This window comes from Protopterus annectens, chromosome 1.part2, assembly GCF_019279795.1.
Source record: "Protopterus annectens isolate FY-2018-M chromosome 1.part2, PAN1.0, whole genome shotgun sequence".
Classification (NCBI taxonomy): domain Eukaryota; kingdom Metazoa; phylum Chordata; order Ceratodontiformes; family Protopteridae; genus Protopterus; species Protopterus annectens.
Genome location: NC_056727.1, coordinates 701,124,341 through 701,144,653, shown reverse-complemented (window position 1 = coordinate 701,144,653; position 20,313 = coordinate 701,124,341). Strand labels below are relative to the sequence as shown.

Here is a 20,313-nt window from a genome sequence, read left to right as displayed (position 1 = left end):
GTACAGTTGTGTACACTTACCATAAATGTAGATGTTCGAGTGTATTCACTTTTGCAGTCCGGATTACCCATCCACCAGCCCTCTTTCTTCTCTATTATTATACCTCTTCTTTCCTTCACTATGCTCAAAAGCCTTTGTGGTGTATTTGCTTTTAGTTGGAGGTAAATTTTTTGTGTTCTAAAATACTTGCATATATATGTGTATATATATATATATATATATATATCTGCTCCCCATTTGTGGGGCACCTGACATCTGGGGCAAGAAAAACTGATTAAAATGGCATTGGCTGCATGTTTTATACCCCTGACGACCTGACGTCATGGAAGAGGAGACAGCAACTGACGCACGACCCAAGACTTTGTTATGCAGGCCGACTGAGGGCAACCTGCCAGCAGATTAACCAAATGTAATGACTGCAACAGTGAATACACGTGAACATTTACATTTATGGTAAGTGTACACAACTGTACTTTTACCTCCATCCCTCCAGCCCCCTGGCTTTCTCTATCCTTTCTCCCTCTCCACTTTATGGCCATCTTTTATGGCAGGGGTATTTACTTTTTACTGGAGGTGTTCCACACCATCTAATAGCTTCTTATTTTGGGGGCACCTGACATCTGGGGCAAGAAAAACTGATGTAATGGCGTCAGCTGCATGTTTTTCTACCCCTGACGACCTGACGTCATGTGAGAAGAGACAGCATCTGACGTAGGAATCCAAGACTGGTATTCAGGTCGGCTGAGGGCTACCTGCAGGCAGAAAACCCAAATGTAATGACTCAACAGTGAATGCACTCGGACATCTACATTTATGGTAAGTGTACAAAACTGTGCTATCTTCATCCATTCATCAAGTCCCACCCTCCTCCCCCTTCCTAGAGACTCCTGGAGGATATTTGGGTCTATTACCTGGACTAAGATTTTTGCCCGGAGACAGCCTCTGATTTACTTGTTAGGGCAAACTCAATCTGAGGTAACAGAGAGAAGGGGATTCTGGGTAAAATCTTAGCTAGAGAGTTTTTGGCTGGCATGAGCTTTGGTATACGGCTGACTCAGTTCCGAGGGCTCGGAACTGAACCCATCAATGATGAATGGATGAAGAGCAACAACACAGATGGAACATTTTGGTGAGACATAACTTCTTTTTTATATCTTGGGTGCAGGTAAAAGTTTAGGCAAGCAATGTGAAGATAGTCTATATACATTTTGTCGGGAAGCATCCCACTGTTGCTTTAAATAACTTTAATGTTATCTCAGTATTAATTATTATAAATTGATGCTGCTTGTTACTGTGCCTTGTGGTCTGGGTCATGGCTGAAAAAGGGTCCTTGGACCAGTCCCTCTCCCTGCCTGTTTTACGAAATCAAACAAATAAAATATCTGCTTTTTGTGGCAATAGTTTATATCTCTGGTGGTTGCTTGAGCTTCATTCATTCATTGTAGAAAGTCAGAATCTCTAGGTGGCAAAAACCTTGCTTTTCTATTGAAATACTCTCTTGGATTTGAGGAATGTAATTTATTGAAGGTGCACTTTATTTTACCAGATTTACTGGTGAGCTGTATTGTGTACTTCCAATGCCTGCTCTATTGCCCAAACCAGGGTGCACGGTCTTAAAATTGTAAGTACAGTAATGCCTATACGACTACACTTTGATTTGATAATTTTTGCATTTATTTAGTTATGTTAGCTCAAACTTGAAAGGAGACTTTTTTTTAGAATGTAAGCCAGCATTAAATGTTAAACTAAGAAATATTTTCATGACCTTTTTGTTCGTGAAAAACAATGTTTATTAACATTGTAAAACAACATGGTGGTAATCACAACTGTAGAAGCAATAAAAAAAATTTCAAAATAATAATCCACAATTGTCTACAAGAACATGAGCTTTGAATGTCGGTATTGTACAAAAAGAATGTGTTTGTGTGCAATACCCACATACAGTTTTTCGTTTGTGTCCAAAGAGGCAGCAAGATGCATAGTAATAAAGTTAGTCCAGTAGGTCCACTTTTCCCAGACAGCCCTCTCAAAGGAAGGTCTGAGGTTCCCAGAGTAGAGATGCCGTTCATTAGGCTTGCTAGGTCTGTAAAGGTCAGTGCAACAGTAGTCTCCATCTCTTATTGGTACATTTTTTGGACACAAGTAATAAATTGGCAGTTTCAGAGCAAAAAAAAAAAGTAATAGAGAGATGGAGATACTAATCAAAAATAGTCTCGATTTGGAGTCACATATATGCTAAAACAGTGTTTTGAGTTCCATGAGAATAGAACATTCCCAGAAAAATGTAAGCCCAGTCTCCCTAAGTACCCTCAGTACATTTTTAGCAAATGGAAGAAATACCTGGGTTTTGTTTCTGTGTTTTAATACTATATTTTATCAAATTAAATTGCTTCCATTTATGAGTCTTATTTACTCTTCTTAGAGGACAAGTTTAAAGTAAGCTTTATGTTCCTAAATTTAACTTGCTTGTTTTCATTTTTTCCTATTTTTTTTTAGAATGAATCTGAGAGTTCTACTCGTACAAAGCCATCTACAGCTGATCGTTCTAGTCCATCAGATTCACGGAAATGGAGAAATGATGTTCGCAGTAGGCCTTTATCATCTCCCAGTAAGGCGTTATCACCAAACCGTAAGACATCAGTAAGTAAAAACCATTCATGCAGTCAGTAGAAATGTTTTTTTTGTTTTTTTTTTTTTGTGTGCCCTTCCTAGGGGAGAAAGAAGTGGTCCAGGGTCAACCAGTGTCAGTCCCCTAGAGGATGGATAAGGTCGCTAGCAGTTACCCAGACAGTGAGTGTTCGGCAGTGAAGGTGCTTGTAGCTGTTTAAGTATACAGGACCATACACTCGTACCGGGGAAGGCATTGTCCTCACAGTGATGAGCGTTGACTGTTGCCACTGCCTAGGCAAATGCACAAATCATTGCTGAAACTAACGTGTCTAATAACCTTCCTTGACTAACTTTCACTCTCACTGAGGAATACTCAGGACACAGGAATAAACTGATACTAATAGTAGGTGGATGTTTGATGGTTATCAGGTGCAGACAGAGAATGCACATAAATAAAAAACTTTGAATGCTTCATCTGACAGAGAGCAGTTTTTTGGGCATCTTATTCCTTAAAAGTGGCAACCCAGCCACTGGGGATGCACAAGCCAGTGCATTTCTTTGTGCTGGTCCCAAGCCTGGATAAATGGGGAGGATTGCGTCAGGAAGGGCATCCGGCGTAAAACCTCTGCCAAATTACTGATGCGGTGAACATTTCATAATTACATACCGGATCGGTCGAGGCCTGGGTTAACAATGATCGCCACCAGTACTGTTGGCCAACAGGGTGCTGGTGGAAATTGGGCTACTGTTGGCCGAAGAAGAAGAGGAGGGGAAAGGCATGCCCGAAGGCAGGAAGACAGGAGAAAGGTTAGGAGTGTAGCAGTGATGGTAGGAACTATGAATGTTGGCAGTATGACTGGTATAGGGAGAGAGCTAGCTGATATAATGGAGAGAAGGAAGGTTGATATATTGTGCGTGCAAGAGACCATATGGAAGGGAAATAAGGCCAAATGTATAGGAGGCAGGTTCAAATTGTTATATCATGGTGTGGATGGCAGAAGAAATGGGGTAGGGGTTATCCTAAAGGAACAGTATGCTAAGAGTGTTTTGGAGGTGAAGAGAGTGTCTGATAAGAGTGATGTTTATGAAGCTTGAAATTGATGGTGTAATGATGAATGTTGTTAGTGCATATGCTCCACAAGTTGGGTGTGCAATGGATGAGAAAGAAAAATTTTGGAGCGAGTTGGATGAAGTGGTGGTGAGTGTACCCAAGGGTGAGAGACTAGTGATTGGAGCGGACTTCAATGGGCATGTTGGTGAAATGAACAGAGGGGATGAGGAAGTGATGGGATAGGTATGGTGTTAAGGAGAGGAATGCAGAAGGTCATATGATTGTGGATTTTGCGAAAAGGATGTACATGGCTGTGGTGAATACGTATTTTAAGAAGAGGGAGGAGCATAGGGTGATGTACAAGAGTGGAGGAAGATGCACACAGGTGGATTATATCCTATGTAGGAGGGCCAGTCTGAAGGAGATTGGAAACTGTAAAGTGGTGACTGGGGAAAGTGTAGTTAAGCTGCATAGAATGGTGGTCTGTAGGATGATGTTGGTGATCAAGAAGCGGAGGAGAAGTGTGAAAGCAGTGCCAAGGATTAAATGGTGGAGATAAAAAGGGTGATTGTGAGGTGGAGTTCAGAGAAGAGTTAAGACAGGCACTGGGAGGCAATGAAGAGTTACCGAATAGCTGGGTAACTACAGCAGAGCTAGTAAGGGAGACTGCTAGGAAGGTGCTTGGCGTGACATCTGGACAGAGGAAGGAGGACAAGGAGACATGGTGGTGGAATGAGGAAGTACAGGAGAATATACAGAGGAAGAGGCTGGTGAAGAAGTGGGATTGTCAAAGAGATGAAGAAAGTAGGCGAGTATAAGGAGATGAGGCGCATGGCAAAGAGAGAGGTGGCAAAGGCTACGGATAAGGCATATAGAGAGTTGTATGAAAGATTGGACACTAAAGAGGGAGAAGAGGACCTGTACCGATTGGCTAAACAGAGGGACAGAGCTGGGAAAGATGTGCAGCAGGTAAGGGTGATAAAGGACAGTGAGGGAAACATACTCACAAGTGAGGAGAGTGTGTAGAGCAGATGGAAAGAGTACTTTGAAGGCCTGATGAATGAAGGGAATGAGAGAGAGAGAGAAGGTTGGATGATGTGGGGATAGTGAATCAGGAAGTGAAGCAGATTAGCAAGGAAGGAAGTAAGGACAGCTATGAAGAGGATGAAGAATGGAAAGGCTGTTGGCCCAGATGACATACCAGTGGAAGCATGGAGGTGCTTAGGAGAAATGGCAGTGGACTTTTTAACCAGATTGTTTAATGAAATTTTGGAAAGTCAGAGGATGCCTGAGGAGTGGAGAAAAAGTGTTTTGGTACCTATCTTTAAGAATAAGGGTGATGTGCAGAGCTGCAGTAACTACAGAGGGATAAAATTGATCAGTCACAGCTTGAAGTTATGGGAAAGAGTAGTGGAAGCTAGGTTAAGAAGGGAGGTGATGATTAGTGATCAGCAGTATGGTTTCATGCCAGGAAAGAGCACTACAGATGCAATATTTGCTCTGAGAGTGTTGGAGAACTACAGAGAAGGTCAGGAGGAGTTGCACTGTGTCTTTGTGGGCTTAGAGAAAGCATATGACAGGGTGCCTAGAGAGGAGTTGTGGTATTGTATGAGGAAGTCGGGAGTGGCAGAGAAGTATGTAAGAGTGGTACAGCATATGTACAAGGGTAGTGTGACATTGGTGAGGACTGCGGTGGGAGTGACAGATATGTTTAAGGTGGAGGTGGGATTACATCAAGGATCAGCTCTGAGCCCTTTCTTATTTGCAGTGGTGATGGACAGGTTGACAGATGAGATTAGACAGGAGGCCCCGTGGACTATGATGTTTGCAGATGACATTGTGATATATAGTGAGAGTAGAGACCTGGTTGAGGAGACCCTGGAGAGATGGAGATGTGCTTTAGAGAGGAGAGGAATGAAGGTCCGCAGGGCTAAAACAGAATATATGTGTGTAAATGAGAGGGAGGGTAGAGGAATGGTGAGGATGCAGAGAGTAGAGTTGGTAAAGGTGGATGAGTTTAAGTACTTGGGGTCAACAGTTCAGAGTAATGGTCAGTGTGGAAGAGAGGTGAAGAAGAAGAGTACAGGCAGGGTGAAATGGGTGGAGAAGAGTGTCAAAAGTGATTTTTGACAGACTGGTACCAATAAGAGTGAAAGGGAAGGTCTACAAGAGGGTAGTGAGACCAGCTATGTTATATGGGTTGGAGACGGTAGCATTGACGAAAAGGCAGGAGTCAGAGCTGGATGTGGCAGAGTTAAAGATGTTAAGATTTGCACTGGGTGTGACTAGGATGGACAGGATTAGTAATCAGTATATTAGAGGGTCAGCTCAGGTTGGACAGTTTGGAGACAAAGCAAGAGAGGTGAGATTGCGTTGGTTTGGACATGTGCTGATTAGGGATGCTGGGTATATTGGGAAAAGGATGCTAAGGATGGAGCTGCCAGGTAAGAGGAAAAGAGGAAGGCCTAAGTTAAGGTTTATGGATGTGGTGAGAGAGGACATGCAGGCAGTTGGTGTGAAAGAGCATGATGCAGTGGACAGGAAGAAATGGAAACAGATGATCCGCTGTGGCGACCCCTATTGGGAACAGCCGAAAGAAGATAATTCCTTAAAAGTGGCAGTGACTGAGTTATAGTGGCCTCATGACTCGGTATTATTAATAAACATCAGATTCTTTGCAGCAATATCTTAAGGAAGCTCCTTGATTGATAGTTCCTTTTCCAAAAGTAGGAATGCAGTTTTCCCATTAAAATTCCATGTTTTGGGAAATCTTACCTGTTCATTGCATGCCTTGGCATGACACATTGACTGCAGAAGGAATCTTGTTCTTTTAATTTACTCCCTTTTTTTTCTTCTTCTTCATAGCTCACTCCATTTTTGTTGTTGAATCTTGGTGTCATTTATGTGATCCTTTTTGCATGGACAGGCATGTCCTCTTGGTCATGAAGTTAACTAATCCACCAAAATCTCCATAGGTATTGCTTGTATTGTCATTTCAGCTGCTCAACCTCAGAGGCATTAAAAGTAAATCCACAGTATTTCCCCCATATCTTTCAGGTGATAAACTAACCCTGACCTAGCAGTCCTGGATGTCCAAACCAGTCATTCTCTTCTTTTGAGGAACTGTAATCAGAGGATGAATGTCCTCACCTTCCACACTGAGGTGTGCATCCTGATATCCTTGCTGTGCACTGTTTTCAGTTGATAGTCTGTAGTTCGTAGTTGACCAAGTGGGATCTTGGAAATATGTCTCTCGAGTCCCATCTTATTAAAGGTTATCCTCCAAAGTCCATTTTGTAGCCCCTGTTGGATAAGAATATTCATCTTATCTTGCTCTAGGGCTTGATGCTGAATGCCTGAATATTTATCAAATATTTTTCTGGTGGGCACTTGTCTTGGCATTTTAATTGTAAGCTTGTGCCAAACCTGGCATAAGCTTTTCTCCATACCATGCTGCCTTTGGCTAGTATACAGTCTAATACCTTTTCCCATTTCCATTGCACTCAGTGCTGCTTTAACACGTTTGCTTCTGCATGAGGTCATACCGGTATATTTTGTGGTTTGTGATACTCTGTCGCCCTCAAGAGTCTTATTTGGATTCAGAACATATCGAGGCAGCTCTGTCTGTAATGGTCATGGGTAAAAGTGAAGGCCTACAGCCACATCTTTACCAGATTACTCGTCCTTTAGAGATGCTGTCAGGCCATTGAGAAACTGTTTAGTTTGACATCTGTCTACACTCTCACCCCTTCCTTGAAAAAAAAAAAAAAACACGTAAAGGAGTTTCTGTTGAAGACGTTTTGAAATTGTGTTGTGTTACTTGGAGACACTCTAGGAATGGTATGAGAGCAATCTGAATATACTCTTGACTTTGCTGCTTCGGTCCTAAAAAAAGACAAGCGCCATTTTCAAGCAATCTTCTGAGTGAACTGTTCTCCTACGTAAACATCCCAGTATTTTTCTGCTGTCTTCATTCCCAGCATAGGTTCCAGAGACCCCCCAGCATTTTGCTGCTGTGCTGGTAGACAGAGTCAGGAGCTCTCAACAGATTTTGCCAGATGTTTTTTTTTTTCTTTGCTGCATTAGGGCTTTGGATGCTCAGTTGTTCATTTCTTCTATCTTCCTGATCTAGGTTCATGTAGAGAGGAAAATACTCATTTTAATCTAGTTAAGGAAGTCATTTGTGATATCCTGTTCATGGTTTCCACCGTTGGATGCCATTCTGTGTTTATCCATGATAATTAGCTTGGACTGGATATCTGTCTCTCTAAGTGAGGTTCTGAGCTAAACCCCTCCTCTGTCCCAGATCTTTCACACTGCTTCATGACTGAAAAGAGGAACAGCTTGTGCAGTTTTCTGTTCTTTTCAGCCAGAAGGGATCTATTGCCAATCCACCCTTACTGATGATTTCTATAAAGTAGTAGTTACTCAAGTTGGAGAATCTTTTCTTTTGAATTTTATAAATTAATCGGACCATGCAGAGTATTTGTATTGATTTACTGAATGTTTGAATTCAAAATTTGATTAAAGCTCTAAGACATTCTTGAAAAGTTAACTAAAAAGGGTACATAAGGACAAATTTGACTCACTGAAGGTCAAACCATAGGCAAATGAAAGCTGAAGGAATCAAACCTTGTGTCACAGGAAGTAGCTTGCAAGCAGCTCATAGTTTTGATTGTCTGTGCTAAACTGCCAGATTCATGCAGGCTTTACTGTGTTGCGCACTCTATGGCTTTCATAAAGAAATTTCTCCAATGGTGTGTGAGTAATTTGAAAGCCTGTTTAGACTAGAAAATGCTTATGGTGAAGGAACCCACCCTGAGGTTAAGGAGAGCCCTCCACTTGTAGCCTAAAGAGTAAGAAGCATTATAAAATTCTGTGACCAAACAAGCACGTCAAGAAAGAGACTTCATACTAGGAATGTGAGGTGTTTGTGACCCCCTCCAATCTCTCTGAGGTTTGAGGACATATGAACTTATGAGGTCCTAATTTGAGCAGTCCCAGTTATAGGTTCATAGGTGTGTACTAGGCTGATTGCCCTGGAGCCTTTACAAGCCTAGCCTATAAAAGTGCTCTGTCTTTGTGCCACCAGACATTAGTTCCAGTGCCTCTATCACGTAGAGCCAGTGGAGTGATCCCCAGGGTGAACTTTCTAATCTGAAGTTTTTAATCTTCTTGTTATTCATCACTGATAGGTTCGGTTCCGAGCCCTCGGAACTGAGTCGGCCTAATACCTAGCTCGCGTACACCAAAAACTCTCGAGCTAAGCTGCTACCCACAATGCCCTTCTCCCAGTTACCCCAGATCATGTTTGCCATGCAGCCATATAGCAGCGTTTCACCGAGCTCTCCAGCTAAGTGTTGTATTTTCTAAAAAAATTTACTGTGTTTTGCAAGATGTTCATCGTGTTACACTGCTGCAGTCATTACACTTGGGTTATCCTGCCGTCAGGCGGTTCCCCAGTTGGCCTGAGTTCCAAAGTCTTGGTCTGGCATCGGTTGCTGTCGCCTCCTCCCTGACGTCAGTGCAACAGGGGTATGTAAGATGCAGCCAACGCCATTTTCTTCAGTCTTTCTTGCCGCATGGTGCCCGAAGCAAAAGCAGTTTGCAAGTGCCGGTCGGCCGACTCCTGAAATTTTCATTCCGAATCCAGAACCAAAGTCTTCTACAAAGCTAAGTACCCCATTGGGGAAACTTTTTCTTGCCTCAGACCGATGTCAGTAAAAGTTAATAACTGTATTTCCTGTGGGAAACAAATACCTCATAAGGATTTCCATTCCTATTATATCCCATGTCTAGGCCCAGACCACAACATCACTGGTTGTCGGTTTTGTGCTAGGTTTAACAAGCGCACTATTAAATGTCTGTTTGATTTTGCTTGACATTATTTTGGCTGAAAATTCAATTACACTATGCCATCGGTACTTCCAATGACCGGAATACTTAAAAAGCGCAAAGACAAGGACAGGCATCAGAGACCCAAAATTGATGACATGGCCTCTTCTAGGCCAGTCGCCGGTTCTCCGGTTTTCAGCGAGGCGCCTTCGCAGCCCCTGACAACCGCTTCTGCAGAACTACAGGCCACCTCCGACTCCCACTGGAGCTGGCTGGGCCTTCGGACGCACAAGTTTTTCAGACTACTGAAATTAACCCTTCAGAGGGAACTAAAGTAGCTGAGCAATCCACAGCTTCAGAGGGTGTTTTCAGACCTACTCAGTTAAGCATTAAACCCTCTGCTAAGTCTAAGCCTCCCTTAAAAACAAAGAAACAAATTCAGCATTCTCCAGGACAGGCCTCCATGCCTAAGAAACAAATGCTCAAAATGGCCGAAGACCTAATCACCGTGATCAGGCCCCCCCCCCCCCCCCCCGATAAAAGGCCCAGACAGGATGCAGACTATGAATCATCCGACCAGGTGTCTATTTCTTCAGATTCGTCCTCAGACCTAGGATATTCTGTACCCCCTTATGAGGATTCTGATGCTGAGGAATCAATTCCATCAGCCTCTCCACCTGTGGACTACTCCTTTGGGGAAACCTTACATACCATGAGGGAGCATTTCCATTGGGAAGGCTAGGATTATTCAGAATCCAAGAAAAGGCTCAGAGACTTCCTTTTATTACCTCAGCACAGACCCCTTGGTATTCCGCCAGTGTTAGATATTGTGGATGATGTGTATACTGAATCCAGCTTAAATCCTGACTCCTTACCTCCAGCCCCAGTTAAACCTGATGGATATTACAGAGGCCCTGACTCGCACAAATTTCTGTATAAAAGCCCTGTTGCTGACCCTGAAACTATTTCCCAGGGACCCAAAGGGATTAAGGCCTCATCAGCAAAAGACCCAGTTCCCTCTGACAGAGATTCCAGAGCATTAGACAGATGGGGAAAGAAAGTATATACGTCTGCAACTTTAGCAATGAGAGCCTTAAATTGCCAGTTTCACATGCTAAAATATCAGCAATTTTTGATGTCTCAGTTGAAACAAAAAATGCTTCCAGATTCAGATCCTCCTAATTTTAAAGAAATGCAGGATTTATTGCATGCAGCTGAACAAGTGGGAAAACATACTTTGCAATGTGGTTTTGATTCTTTAGAGGCCTCCTGTAGAGCAGCAGTTACAGGCTCAGTCATTAGAAGACATGGTTGGTTAAAAGAACATACGTTACCAGATCATGTTAAAGCAAAATTATTGGATGCACCTTTGCAGTGGGATGTGTTATTTGGAAGATGGAGGATAAGGCAAAATGTATGCAAACGGTGAAGGATTTCTTACAGGTTCAGCCTCCTCGATTTAGCAGAAATTGGCCAACAAAGAATTGGTCCTTTCCAGTTACAGACAGACCTCAAAGGGGCAGATACAGACGTCCAAGAGGTAGAGGTCAACCACAAGGTCCTTACAGGCCTCGACAATGGGGTGCACCGGGCCAGAAAGAAGGGGAAGACAGGCCCCCAACCATATAAAAAGCAGCCTCAATGACTTCCCACTACAGCTGCCAAACAGCTCTCTCTTGGCAGCCTCCTTAGGAGGAAAACTGGCACTTTTCTATCACAATTGGCATTGGATCACCAAAGACAAACGGGTTTTCAACATTGTATCTCAAGGTTACAGGTTCCACTTTCACACACTGCCAAGGTTAAAAGGAATGCCAAATCTGCCACCAAATCAATGGGCAGAGGCTCAAAAACAAATTACAGCACTCATGGACATGAGATCTATTCAAAAGGTACCACCACAGGAGCAAGGACAAGGATTTTACTCAAGACTCTTTCTGGTTCCCAGAAAGGACAAAGCCTGGAGGCCCATTCTGGATCTTTCTTCTCTAAACACTTACCTGGATGTTCCGAAAATCAAAATATTGACACTACAGCAGCTTCTTCCCATGCTGGGCAAGAAAGCTTGGTTCATGACCTTGGACCTCAAGGAGGCATACCTGCATGTCCCTATCAGACAAAACTGCAGAAGATACCTCAGATTCATAGCTGGTTCAATGCACTATCAATTGTCTGCACTGCCCTTTGGCTTATCTACTGCGCCCAGGGTCTTCACAAAGTGCATGGCACCAGTAATTGCATTTTGCAGACAGAAAGGAGTTCAAATTTATCCATACCTGGACGACTGCCTGATTCAAGCAGAGAGCAAGGACATTCTTCTAAAGCATCTGGCATTCGTAAAAAAAGTTATTAAGTTGCCTGGGGTACACAGTAAACGAAAAGAAGTCAAAACTAGTGCCCTCACAAGAGATGATATTCCTGGGTGCCAGCTTGAACACAGTGGCCCAGATGGCTTATCTCATGCCAGACAAGCAAGGACAACTGACTCAATACTTTCAATTGATGCAACAAAGACCCAACTCCCTGCAAGAAAAATTCTGCAGGCCTTGGGTTACATGGCATCTTGCATACTACTAATTCCATATGCCAGACTGCATATGAGGAAACTGCAATGGTACCTAAAGAGGTATATGGTCTCAACACTGTCAAAGTTTGGAAACAGTTATACCACTAATTCCTTGCCTTCAACAGGAGTTTCGATGGTGGGCTCAAGCTCGTCACCTCAACAAGGGACAGCCTTTTACTCAACCCACAGCCAGGCAAACACTGACAACAGATGCATCGGATTATGCCTGGAGAGCACACATGGCAGGAAAATGTATTCAGGGCGAGAACAAAGGCATCTTCTCATCAATCAAAAAGAGATGCTAGCTGTACAAAATGCCCTTATAGCTTTCAAGGACCTGCTGCATCCAGGGCAACTATTACTAAAGACAGACAACACCACAGTTATGTGGTACATAAACAAGCAAGGGGGCACACACTCCTACCCCCTCTGCAGACAAGCCATGACCTTGTGGAACACAGCTCTAGACTACCAAGTTCATCTGCAAGCACAATTCCTGCCAGGAGAGAAAAACACACTGGCAGACGACTTAAGCAGAAACATCATGGATCCCCACAAATGGGAATTGAATCCACAAATATTCAGAATGATAACACAGAAATGGTGGAGCCCGGACATAGATCTGTTTGCAACCCAATAAACTGCCCGCTACAGAAGTACTGCACAAGGAGTTGTCATCCACAAGCATGGAAAGTGGATGCCCTGTCATTCAGCTGGAAAAACCTGCAAGTATACGCTTTCCCACCTCTACCTCTCCTTCCAAAGGTACTCATAAAAGCCAGGCAAGAAGAGCCAAAGATGATCCTGATTGTGCCAGACTGGCCACGCCAGCACTGGTACCCAATCTTAAAGAACTTAGCACAAGAACCACCCTGGATTTTGCCTCAAATCCCTCATTTGCTGACTCAGCACAACAATCAGATACTTCACAGCCAGCTAAAGATCTTAAACCTAGCTGCATGGAAAATTCCTTAGACAAGCAAGCAATGCCTCTCTCCAAAGCTGTTATGGATGTCATTCTGGAGGCCAGAAGGCCTAGTACCAGGAAAGCCTATTCGGATAAATGGAAGAGATTCTGTGCATGGAACCAGGCTCACAGCCTTGACTCTCTTGTCTCAAACATTCCTCAGATTCTACAATATTTAACTGAGATGCTGGACAAGGGCCTCTCCTTTTCATCCATCAAGATCCACGCCTCTGCCATTTCTGCTCATTAGAACATGGATCCACCAATTTTCTCTAATCCTTTGCTCAAACAGTACCTCAGGGGGGCTAAAAACATAAGACCGCCCCGTAGAGCACCTACTCCAACTTGGGACCTCAACTTTGTTTTGGAAAAATTAACTTTAACTCCTTTTGAGCCAGCTAACACAGCAGAATTAAAATATATCTCTTGGGAAAACTTCTCTGCTACTGGCAATAAACATCAGTATGAAGAGTTTCAGCATTACAGGCACTAATGGCAGTGGAACCTTTCCTCATTTTCCACCAGGACAGGGTGCCTTTAAGAACTAACCCTATGTTTATGCCAAAGGTGGTATCAAGTGTGGCTCTAAACCAAACAATTCACTTGCCAGCTTTTTATCCAAAACCACAGAATAAAGGGGAGAGACTACTACATTTTTTGGACATTCACAGGCAGTTACGCTTCTACCTGGACAAAACCAAAGCTTTCAGAACATCTGAGCAATTACTGGTAGCATATGCTGCAGGAGCACAGGGAAAAGCCATTTCAAAACAGACTATTTCAAAATGGATAGGACATTGTATACATTTCTGCTATGCACACCATGGGAAACCTGTACCTAGCAGCATTAGATCTCACTCCACCAAGGCAACAGCCACTTCAACTGCCTACCTCAGAGGAGTACCTATCAAGGATATTTTGGAAGCAGCAACATGGAGTTCTGTGCATACCTTCACCAAGCATTACCATTTGCATTTATACTCCAAATCCAGAGCTGACTTCGCCACTGCTGTGCTGCAGGGCCTTATAGCCACCCCTAATGCCTTATAAAACCAGCCACCCTGCCTCAGCTTTGGGATTCCACCGAAGTGTAATGACTGCAGCAGTGTAACACGATGAACATAGTACAGTTTTGTACCTACCGTAAATGTAGATGTTACGAGTGTAAACACTACTGCAGTCCAGGTTACCCTGCCTCCTTCCCCTCTTACTTGCTGGTATGTACCTATGTCTTCTACCCTTTGCTACCTATGGGGAGTATTTGCTGGTAACTGAAAATTGTTGTTTGCTTTTCTTATGTATACTTTACTAGCAATTTGAATTGCCTACCTATTTGGGGGCACCTGACATCTGGGGCAAGAAAAACTGAAGAAAATGGGGTTGGCTGCATCCTGTATACCCCTGTCGCACTGACGTCAGGGAGGAGGCGACGTCAACCAACGCCGGACCAAGACTTTGGAACTCAGGATAACCCAAGTGTAATGACTGCAGCAGTGTTTACACTCTAGCATCTTCATTTATGGTAGGTACAAAACTGTACTTTTTTTTTTTCTCCTAAAGCTTTCTGCCTTATCTGTAACTAGCTCTACCCATGGGTATCTTTCTCTTACCATTGTTGGTAAATGCCCTTTTGGTTTTCTTAATACCATTGCTGGTATTTCCTCTTCTCTTTCTCTAACTTTTTGGATTGTTTTATTGTATACAGGATTTGTCTGAAAAGAAAGGGACTTCGGGGTTCAAGCATTGCACTTCGTGCAATGATAATCTCCCCCAACAGCAACTTGCATGATGATTGTGTCTATTGTCTGGGGGTTTCCCACTTGTCTGTGAAACCTCCTTGCCAGATTTGTGGCAGTTTCAGTCTGCGGATGCTGAATGAAAGGAAGAATAAACTTATTTTGAAAGGCCTGCTTTCTTCAACTTTTTCTGAGTCTCTTTCTGCATCGGAGGTCTCAACCCCTCTATCGAAGGACAAGAAACGTCCTCATTCTGAACCCTCTTCACCAGCCGGTGATACGGGTAACCTCATAAGCATAAGGCCCACAAGTCCTTCATGGAGAACAAGATCGCCTCCTCGGCTCCGACCACCTCGATTCCGAGTTTAGCTCCAGTGGCCTCTGTGGATATTTCTATGACTACCACGTCAGCACAGCCTTTGGCACCGACTTTTACGGTGACAAGTGTGGTGTCAGCTCCAACCTTATTGCTTGCTGTAACCTCAGCACCGACCTTGCCCATCTCTGCTCTGAGGTTGGCCCTGACTATTTCATGAGATGTGGTAATGACTTACGCTCCAGCTACCCCCTCTGCTCCAAGCCCTTTCTCGGCACTGATAGTGCCCCTTTTGCCTGCCTCGAAGCTGGAATCTTCGGTGCAGATTTTTCCTACACCATGGACCCAGTACTCCCCATCTTTGGACCCGTTTTTAAGACAAGCTTATAGCCCTTTTTTGGACCGACCTGACTCCCCCTCAGGAGTGTCAGTAATCTGAATTGGATTGGATGTGGTGAGCTTGTTCGATCAGCTGTTGTGACAGCCAGAGGGATTACAAATTTTCCAAAAACCCATCCCACTCTGGGTTTTGGGTCTATCGCCCCCATGACTCCTACTTATTCTCCTGCCTTGGATCCTTCGGTTCCGAGGCCCATAGCTCTGATGACATTGGGGGGAACCCTTTCCTCGGTGCCAACAGTGACTTTCTCTGAGGCTTTGAGGCCTCTTTGTGTTTTGGTTCCTTTAGAACCATCCTTTCCTCATTCTCATGCTTGGGGGTGGAGCCCTCAGCTCCAGGTACTGTTCCAGGTTTGTCAACAGTTCCTTCTTTGGATCCAGGGGCAACGCCCACCCCAGTTTTGCTTGAGGCTCCATCCCTGGGGGTAGGCCGCACGGAGCGGGGTGTGACCCTGGTTCCAAGATTGTCTTCTGTTCCGAGCTCCCATTTCTCTTCGGGCTGGCCTGCTTTCTGGATAATGGAGAGGGTGCTTGCTTCAGGAAGTGTTCTTCCTGTGTCGGACCTTCCCCCTGCTCCCTCTGAGCTTCAGCTGTCCCAGGCTACCTCCCCGGGGCACCAAGACCGCAAGCCTCAGGAATCCCCTATACAGGGTAATCTCCCTTCTGAGTCTTCTTCAGATGCTCCCACTGAAGATCCCCCTCGGAAGAGGGTGTGTAAGAGGGAACATCTGGACTCCCCGGAGGAGTCCCTTACTGAGGATACAGATTACAATGATAGCGAAGGGTCCCCATGGTCACCCCCTGACTATGTCTCCTTTGGAGACATCCTAGAAATATTGAAGCAGAGGCGTGATTGGAAGCCCTTCAATCCTTCCCCAGGGGAGTCCATATTTCTACAGGTCATTTGCTGTCGGCCCTCTACTTCTTGCGTGACCCCACCTGCCGATGAGTTAGTCCAGCTCATTGTGCATCGGGCGTGGAAAAACCCTGATAATATTGAGGCCATTCCCCGGAGACCAGACAAGATACTTTCCCCACCAGAGGAACAGCCCCATTGGTCTAGAGGCTTGCCAGTGGATGCTATGGTGGTGGCGGCCGCCACAAAAAAGGACCTTGTGGAGGAAAGTCCTACTGTCCACCCAACCACCAGAGAGTCCCGGGCTGTGGACAGATTAGGGAAGCGAGTCTTTGCCTCATCGACCTTTGCTATCAGGTCTCTGAATTATTTGGCACATTTTACGAGGCTCCAAAGGGATCTCATCTCTGAACTGTCTGGAACCCTCGCGAGTCAAGTTTCTGACTGGGCACACAATAAAGTTGCTTCTCAGCTTGCTACCCTACAGTCTATCTCCAACTTGTCCATGAGGTTGCTGTCCCATGCAACCGAAGGGGAGGCTAGAGGTGCAGGTGTAGATGTTCTTCGTGTTTCACTGTTGCAGTCATCACACTTGGGTTATCTACGTGCAGGTAGCCCTCAGTCGGCCTGATTATCAAAGTCTTTGGTCCTGTATCAGTTGCTATCTCATCTTCCATGACATCAGGTAGTCAGGGGTATAAAGCATGCAGACTACGCCATTACATCAGTCTTTCTTGCTGTGCGGCGCCCGAAACAGAAGCATTTCGCAAGTGCCAGTCGGCTGACTCCTGAAATTTTCATTTTCGAGTTTCAGATCCAAAGTCTTCAACTAAAGCTAAGTACCCCATTGGGGATCCTTTTTCTTGCTTTAAACCGATGTCAGTAAAAGTTAACAATTGTATTTCTTGTGGAAAGCAAATATCTCATAAAGACTTTCATTCGTATTGCATTCCTTGCTTAGGCCCAGACCACGACATACCTCGCTGTTGGTTTTGTGCCTTATTCAAACCTCCAACGACTCGTCGTCCATTCATTTTTGCATCCAAATATTTTGGTACTGTGTTCAATTATCCAGAAATGGCTTCGGTAAACCATCCTACTACCAACATTCCGAAAAAAACGCAAAGGTAAAGGCAGAGACAGACCGCATAGGTCCAAAGCTTCCGACAACGCTTCTCCTAAGCTAGTCGCCAGTTCGCCTGTATTCAGTGAGGCGCTTTCCTAGCCCCTGATCCCCGCTACTTCAGATTCGCAGCCCTCTACTGAGACCCATCATTTTGAGTCCGGTATGCCGCAAGATGCTTCTTCGACTGTGGAACCTGCAGAAGTCTCTACCTTGGATGAGTCCGGAGCCGCTGTGCAGGCACCGGCTTCTGAGGGTGTATTCAGGCCTACTGACTTGCATATTAAACCGACGCCATCTTCTTCTTCAAGGTCTAAAACTCGATCTATGCCTAGAAAACTGATGCCCAAACTGCATGGTTAGGCCCCATGCCTAAAAAGCAAATGATAAGAAAGGCTGAAGACCTTATTACTCTAATCAGGGGAAGCCACCCTTCTCCCTCTGAGACCTAGGACTGATTTTCCTTCTGATTCTTCTGATCAGGATTCTGAAATGTCTGTTTTCTCTGATGACTGATGACCAGGAGTTGCCCTTATCTACCTTTGTGGATTCTGATGCAGAGGACTCCATTCCCTCTGCTTCTCCTCCAGAGGATTTCTCTTTTGGTGAAACCTTGCATACTGTTAGGGAGCATTTCTTTTGGGAACGCCAGGATTACTCAGACTCCAAAAAGAGGCTTAGGGAATTCGTACACCTAGCCTTTAGCTATCCCTCCTGTACTGAACATTGTAGATGATGCCTTCTCAGAATCTAGCCTGGCCCCTGACACTTCACCTCCAGCTCCCAGAAAACCTGACCGGTATTACAGAGTATCTGACTCTCACAAGTTCCTTTTAAGAATCCTACTGCGGATCCTGAGACCATTTCACAGGGACCCAAGGGTATTAAGGCTGCTACTACCAAAAACCCTACCCCCTCTGATAAGAGATTCCAGGGCCCGGGATAGATGGGGTAAGAAGGTATACACTTCTGCAACTTTGGCCATTAGGGCCTTAAACTGTCTTTCTATGTTAAAGTATCAGCAGCATATTATTGCATTGCTTAAATAGAAAATGATGTTGATTCCTGATGTGCTGAACATTAAGAATTATAAGATTTAAAGAATTCTGCTGAACAAGTTGGAAAACATACTTTGCAGTGTGGTTTTGATTCATTAGAGGCATCTTGCAGGTCTACTGTCACTTGGTCTGTACTTAGAAGGCATATTTGGCTTAAAGAGCAGTCTGCCAGATCATGGTAAAGCTAAATTACAGGATGCTCCCTTAAACCAGGATCGCCTGTTTGGCAACAAAGCAGAAGTAGCTAAATCTATGCAAACTGTTAAAGATTTCATGCAAGTACAGCCTCCCAGATTTAGTAGGCATTGGCTTAAGAATTGGTCCTTTCCTGCCTCTTCCAGATCTTCTCAGTCCAAGCCCAGAACCAACAGAACACCCAGGCTTCAGTCCCAAGGTACTCGCATACCTTAGCAGTGGGGGGCTCCCACTTCCAAAGCTGGGAGTAATAAGACACCCCCATATGGTAAACTGTCACAATGACTTAACTTTAAACCTTCCAAGCCCTGCTCAACTGACTGTTCTTTTAGGGGGGAAAGATTGCCCTGCATGCAAAAAACTGGCAACTCATTACCCAAGACAAATGGGTTTTAAATATAGTTTCCCAAGGATACAGATTTCACTTCCACTCTTTCCCAACCCCAAATGGTTGCCCAGACCTTACCCCCAAATCAGTGGGAGAGGCTCAAAAACAAGTTCTCTCTCTTCTAAGCATCAGGGCAATTCAACCTGTCCCAGAAGAGGATTGGGGGCAGGGCTTCTACTCAAGATATATTCTGATACCCAGAAAAGACAATTCCTGGTGTCCTGTCCTGGACCTGTCCGTCTTAAACACTTTTTTGATAATCCCAAAATTCAAAATGCTAACTCTTCATCAACTGTTTCCCATGCAGGCAAAAATGCCTTTTTGGTAACACTGGATTTAAAGGAAGCCTACCTGCACATCCCAATAAGGGAATCTTGCAGAAGATACCTATGCTTCAGAGCAGGCTACATGCACTATCAGATGTTCTTTGTGTTTCACTGTTGCAGTCATTACATTTGGGTAATCTGCTTGCAGGTTGCCCTCAGTCGGCCTGATTAACAAAGTCTTGGGTCCTGCGTCGGTTGCTGTCCCTTCTTCCATGATGTCAGGTCGTCAGGGGTATAAAATATGCAGCCGATGCCATTACATCAGTCTTTCTTGCCATGCGGTGCCCGAAGCAGAAGCAGTTCGCAAGTGCCAGTTGGCTGACTCCTGAAATTTTTGTTTTCGAGTTTTAGAACTGAAGTCTTCAAACTAAAGCTAAGTACCCCATTAGGGTAAACTTTTTCTTGCTCCTTCCTGATGTCAGTAAAAGTTAATAATTGCATTACTTAGTTACGAAAACAAAATTGCCACTGACTCTAAAGGCAACCACAAAGCATTCTATAGCTATGTCAAGAATCTAAATGGGAACACTCAGATCTGCTCTGAGTTACAGCATAATGACACTAAATATACAGAACCAACTGATATTGCCAACATCTTAGCAGATAGGTTCAGTGCTTACTTTACCCCCCTCTCACCCCCTAGAGGGCCCATCTCTATACCTGAAGAATGCAAAGTTCCTATAATCACGGCTGCACAGGTAAAAAACACACTCTCCAAAGCCAAGAACACAGCATCCATGGGACCCGACAATATCCCAGGCTGCGTTTTACATGAACTACAGAATGAACTGGCACCCTACCTAAGTACCATGTTCAATCATAGCCTCACCTCAGGCTTTGTACCCACTGAATGGCGCACCGCGACAGTTATCCCACTCCACAAAGGG

General features: G+C 44.4%; 1 protein-coding gene across 1 annotated transcript in view; it reads left to right on the top strand.

Annotated features, from left to right (window-relative positions):
• Window positions 1-20,313, top strand: part of LOC122792405 — a 2,471,936-nt gene that overhangs the window by 752,521 nt on the left and 1,699,102 nt on the right. Inside the window, exon 9 of the mRNA XM_044060193.1 lies at window positions 2,497-2,640. Coding sequence (XP_043916128.1) covers window positions 2,497-2,640 — 144 coding nt within the window. The remainder of the gene's footprint in view (window positions 1-2,496; window positions 2,641-20,313) is intronic.